This window comes from Labeo rohita, unplaced genomic scaffold (genome assembly GCF_022985175.1).
Source record: "Labeo rohita strain BAU-BD-2019 unplaced genomic scaffold, IGBB_LRoh.1.0 scaffold_109, whole genome shotgun sequence".
In the NCBI taxonomy this organism is placed as follows: domain Eukaryota; kingdom Metazoa; phylum Chordata; class Actinopteri; order Cypriniformes; family Cyprinidae; genus Labeo; species Labeo rohita.
The window spans coordinates 176,688-182,687 of record NW_026127219.1 but is presented as its reverse complement, the minus strand read 5'-3'; the positions used below and the strand labels follow the sequence as shown (position 1 = coordinate 182,687).

The following is a 6,000-nucleotide window of genomic DNA, read 5'->3' as shown; positions in this document are numbered from 1 at the left end:
TATAAGTCGTAAACTATTATATCACAACGAAAAGCAAATGATTTGCTTTCATCCTCACTCAATTTCCACTAAACTCTCATTCACTCAGAGGCACCGTGTTTCTCCCTCCCCTTTTGGAGTGACAGGCGGATGGAGCTTCATCTGAGCGAATCACAAAGTGCTGGAATCTACTGCCTTTGTCTGATACACTCATCCATAGTGGCGAAAGGGGGTCCGCGTAAAGGAGGGGGCTGGAGCTTTTACAAACCAACACGAGCGACCCAAGTCCTTCAGTCCCGGGCCGTGCGCGCGTGCAAACGCATCGTGTTTGTTATTGAGGGAAAGCTGGGCACAGGAAACCCGCAGTCTCCAATGGTTCTGCTATCTGTCATCCATGCGCAGAGCCGAAACCCAGCAGCCCCGCACCTGCTAACCGAGACCACCGGGATATAAGAGATACTAACACGCGGATGGATGGGACGGACGCTGGAAAACGAGTTCTGGGGAAAGCATGCGTGCTGAAAACATTTAAGCATTTATTGCTTTGAGAGCACTTTGTTCTGACCTAGAACACACGGTCATGTCTGACACCTGACAAATCCTGCGTCCATTTGCAACTTTCCGAAGTTCCCCTCTCCTCGGCTGGATTCACCTTACGTCTTCTTCGTTTCTTTCAGTTGTTCTGTTTGTAAGAAAGACGAGACGGCGACTTCAGTTGATTATCTGTCCTTTCTCTGTTATCCGATGGATATTCACTGTAAGGCAGACCCCTTCTCCGCCATGCACCGTGAGTTACACTGGAGTTTATCTGGAGAATGTTTTTCACATTTAAGCCAATTAAGATCCTCACTGGAACAGGAAATTATTAGGCTTCCGGATAAACAGATAAAATTACACTCTTCTTACATTGCATTTATGGAAAAAATAAAATAACATAAAATTGAAACATTAAAGAACTCAGTTAATAATCGAGATAAACGTGCCTGCGTGTGGTGAGAACATTTTAAAAATGCGCTATTTGCATTATTATTTACAAAATAAAGTGAATGCAAGGAATAAAAAAAAGAAAAAAATATTGAGGATATTGGGAAAATTCCACTTCCATTTACAGTGGTAAATATTCATGAATGGTCAAAGCAAAAACTGCAAAATTTGAAAATACATGTAACACAACATTAAAAGATTTAATAATGGTTCTGCATCAAGCTTTGGACTTTTAAATGAATTAAAATGGAACGTTTTAAAAAAAAATAATCAGTTGAGAATAACAATATGTAACGTGATCAAACTAAACTGTTTAATAATTTATATTTAGGGAATGAAAACAATAAATGCTCGTGTAATTTAATCGCTCACCTACGAGTAACAAACCCCAGTATTGTTTCAACAACCAGGACAGGAGTTTAATGTGCATCACTGGAAAACATAAACAGAAAAATAAATGTTAATTTTTCGACCATATGGAGAATTTGTAAAACGCTTTAAAAATGCTACTGATCGTCACTGTATTTACGCAATTACAATTCATTTACAGACATAATATATAGGCTACAAAATAAAATTTTTTTTTATATATATCCATTATTCATTTATAATAATAATGTTGCAATGTTTTAGATTATTGTATAAAATAATATTCAATAATAACAATATAGTATTCTAGATTAACTATAATATATGTTTGTGCATGTTTTCGCTGTGTGTTTGTGTATATCTATAAACAAAAATAATGCAGATAGGTTATGCAGAATTATTTTATCATTGCATATATTCGTTTGCGTCTGTTAATTCAGTGACTTGATGTGAGTAAAGTCAGGGATTCAAAGTGCGTTTGATTGCAATTTCTAACTCTTGTGTGGCGGCGCAGAAGGCGTCTTTTGTTAATTGGACGAATGTGACGGACTTGTGACGGACGTCACTGACGGCCTGTATGTAATGTTATGTTGTGGGTGTTTGTTGCTGTTGTCTCCGGTATAGGGCACGGGGGAGTGAACCAGCTGGGCGGGGTGTTCGTGAACGGAAGGCCTTTACCTGACGTCGTGCGCCAGAGAATCGTGGAGCTCGCGCATCAAGGGGTCCGACCCTGTGACATCTCCAGACAGCTGAGGGTCAGTCACGGCTGCGTCAGCAAAATCCTGGGCAGGTGAGACCCTACAACATGACATCTACTCTGTCCAAGATGGCCCATTAAAGAACAACGCATCAGTTGACGTGAAGCGTAGATTTCAGGCATTGTCATTTTGATTTACAAATATTTATGTAGTATCACAGTTAATAAAACACTGGATGCATAATAATTCTACAAGAATTATAAACATGCTGCAAATGTTTTTAAGCACATGACGATCCACCCAACATGCTGTCAAAGAAAAAAAAAAACGTTTTGCTTCTTTTAATATAGCACAGAATTTAAAATCATTAAAGTGTGCTTTTTCACTGATTATACCCAATGTGAAATAAACAAAACCAAAAGAGTCATGTTTAATGAGCTTGAACGATGTGTGATTATTATTATTACTTTGCCAAAAACTGTTTTCCATCTCAGACTCTAAAAATCCAAAAATGCCTTTTATTTTTATAAATTGTCTGACCAATACTTTCAAATTAAAAAAAGTAAATGAAATGAAATTAATTTATTAGTTCAAGCTATTTCAACAAGGTCAAAAAGCAGAAGTGGAAATGCTAATAAGCTTTTAATAAATGTAATAAATAATATATTTAATAATAAATTGATTTATTAGTCCAGAAGTGATTCAGAGACAATTTGATTTTAGCTTAGCTTATTGTAGTTTTCATCACAGTATAGAATTCCGTTTCCAATAGATTTTATTTTCTTCATCTTAGATTAATAAGTGAGTAACTAAAACAGATGGGCTGTTTAATGTCCTGCTGCGCAAAATTTTAAATTAGTATTCTAATCATATGATAATTTCCTACTAGTGCTGCTGTGGGCCGTGTTAAGTAGCTTAGATAAAACATTTTCATGGCTTTGTTAGCACGCATCTGTTGTTTATTGTCTTTTAGGTTTGGTCAGGTTATGAAAATCAGATTTGCACTTGTTTCTGCAGATATTATGAGACTGGCAGCATAAAGCCTGGAGTCATCGGAGGATCCAAACCTAAAGTGGCCACGCCGAAGGTGGTGGATAAAATAGCGGACTATAAACGCCAGAATCCCACCATGTTCGCCTGGGAGATCCGGGACAGGCTGCTGGCGGAGGGTATCTGTGATAATGACACCGTCCCCAGCGTCTCCTCCATAAACAGGTGAGAAAAACCCAAGATCTGTTGTGCCAATTATTGAGTGAATACTACTTTTTCTGTCAGTAATTTGGCGTCCATAGCTTCCGTCAAGACATTTTAAAGCATGCAATGTGCTAATCTGCAATAAAAAATTATTGGACAATCTGTGTTCTGTCCCGAAACTGATCATACCTGAAAGTAGTGGAGCGGCGTGCGGTTGCTATGGTTACCAGCTCAGGTGAAAAAACGGATCGTCTGTTTAGCGCACCTTGACTTATTTCCAAACGTGGTTCGTAAACCTTTAAATTAATATAAACCACAGATATTTGAAACGTAGTTATACTTAAATGCAAAAATAATCAATTTAATGTCTTTCCAGCGATTAGGAAAAAAAAAAAACAGGTTAAACGTCTGCTTTTACTCAGTCTGATCACCATTCGTTGAGGTAAAAAATATGGAAATTATTTCCAAAACATTTTTTTTTCAATCGTTTGCGTTTCAAGTATTTTTGCAGTTAAAAGGTTTGAAATTCATTATAGTAATTATCAAGTATTTTGGCGAATATTAGGCTGTCTATTGTTGCAGTATAAAGCTCCGTTTTGTGGCTTTGCCGGTGGTCTTATGGATGAAATTCAACCCCCTGCTTCAAACTACCGCAACAATGACAGACTGAAGCTCTAAAATCTCATCTGACCGAGTGAAAACCGATCAATGAATGGCGATCAGACCTGGTAAAAGAGACACAGGGCTGCTCGATTGGAGTTTATACCGCTATTTATCTGTTCCTTCTATTTTCCAAAAAATAATATAAAGAGAAGATAGTCATTTGGAAGCAACAAGGATTTTCAAATGTTTCATCGTTGTCAGCTGCTCATTTGTGTAGCCTAAAAATTATTTGTCTGTAAAATACTTTGAATGAATTAATACTAAAATTAAACGAAAGTGTGATTTTTTATATTTGACATTTTTTATTTTTGTTCCAATTGGAATCGATAATATACCACCTAGCCTACAAATATGGGAAATCTGCAGCATGCATAATCCATAATCCAATATGATCCTATTTACATCCTTAAAACGGTGGTTTAGGGTGGTGTGTTAGACTTGTGTGGAAAATCAAACCGGTAAAAAGAAGCAGTGAGGCGCTGAACTTTGGTTAAGATTCACTCTTCCATAAAACCAGACTCTGCATTACATTTTAATGAGTCGATGGCGAAGAATAGAGCGCCTCACACAACAGAAGAGAAGGCTAGAAAAAAATTCATTTCATGCCTCATGGTCACCTAAAAAGGGCCATTTGAACGTCTTTTGACATGAACTTGTGAGATAAATGCAAAATGTACGTTAATGTAATTACCGAAGCCCTTAAACGTCTCTAAAATCTAATTGAATTCAGTCTGGCTATTTTGAAACAGGAAACAGGGCTTTGTTTATGAGATGAATTAAAATATGAATGCAGGCAAATGTGACTCCCTTTTAAAGACTGTATTAGGAATAGCTTAACTTTGATGAAACACAATTTATTCCACCTTTTTGTCTGTTTATATTTAACAGTATGTAGATATACTCATGCATGAAGCAGTGTCTGGATCATTGAATAAGGCTAAAACCAAGCTCAATCTGTTAATAATTTAAATAAATAATTTGGGAATTTTGATGCTTGCATGTGCAACTTGCAAAGAAGAGTTTGCTGATCCATTAGGCAAAGTGTGGTGTACAATAAGAGCTGCATTAAAAGTTGTTCATTAAAGCAAAATGTTGCATGAATGAAAAAAGCTCTAGTTGTGTGTGCAAACTGAGAGCGGGCCTGTTGACAGTGAGAGGATGTTCAGACTCGAAACACTTTTCTTTAACATACATTATTAAGCGTTACAGAGTTCCTGTTGTACTAAAGTGTCTCCACAGCCAACAAGTGACAGCACCGAAACCACCAGACTTATAAAAACCTCCTCAACGGCGCTCAATATTATTGATTCACATGTAAAGCAATTTTAATATTTCTTCCGAGGATTTTCAGACACAACCCAGACATTAATTCACTCTTCCAAATGACTTATTCAATAACAGAAACATAGATTGTGGATAAAGTCTGCAGATTTATTCTCCCCAGGCCATGCGAGAGGGTCAAACTCTGGTTTTAAAGAGAGAAATGAAATATAATATTGATATGTTGTCACTGCATGTTCTTTCCATTCTCTGTTTCAATGCCCTGAGGACACATCCCTAAAGTTGATGTTTATTTCAGCAGATATCAATATTAGCAGCATGCTCGTTTGAATGGAAATATATTTGCTCTTTGAATAGTATCTGAGGTCTATTCTAAATATTTTTACAATCAATAATCTTCATGGGGCATGAAATGAAAAAAAAGTGTCACAAAAAGCATGGTTTTTGCATGCAGCACAAACACAGTGCACTTCCAGTGCATTTGTTTGCATATGTCTGCTGAAACAGAACCAATGCCGCTGGTGATGAATAGATCTAAAGTTTACAAATGAGCGTGACAGCGGGCCTTTTTCCCAAAGTGCCGTTCAGATTAACAGAATCAAATGCTGGCGTAAGCTTGTACACCGCACTGAGCAACTATTGCTTTCCTGTCACATATAATTTATAGCTTTCCATTTGCATCCCGGTACCCATGTGGCTAATTCAGAACTTTTTATCCTAGAGTCTAGATCAATAGAACCTCATCCACACTAGAACCCAGCCTGAGGCTCTCCTCAGGACCGAAACACACACAAACAGAAAGGACGATTATCGAGGTGAATTGTTGTGATTT

General features: G+C 37.2%; 1 protein-coding gene across 2 annotated transcripts in view; it reads left to right on the top strand.

Moving 5' to 3' along the window:
• The first annotated feature begins 305 nt into the window (after nt 1-305).
• Nucleotides 306-6,000, top strand: part of pax2b (paired box 2b) — a 29,836-nt gene continuing 24,141 nt past the window's right edge. For both annotated transcript variants that reach the window (XM_051100750.1, XM_051100749.1), the window contains exons 1-3: nt 306-766; nt 1,957-2,122; nt 3,048-3,245. In XM_051100750.1, the coding sequence (XP_050956707.1) occupies nt 724-766; nt 1,957-2,122; nt 3,048-3,245 (407 nt within the window). In that variant the 5' untranslated portion in view covers nt 306-723. The remainder of the gene's footprint in view (nt 767-1,956; nt 2,123-3,047; nt 3,246-6,000) is intronic.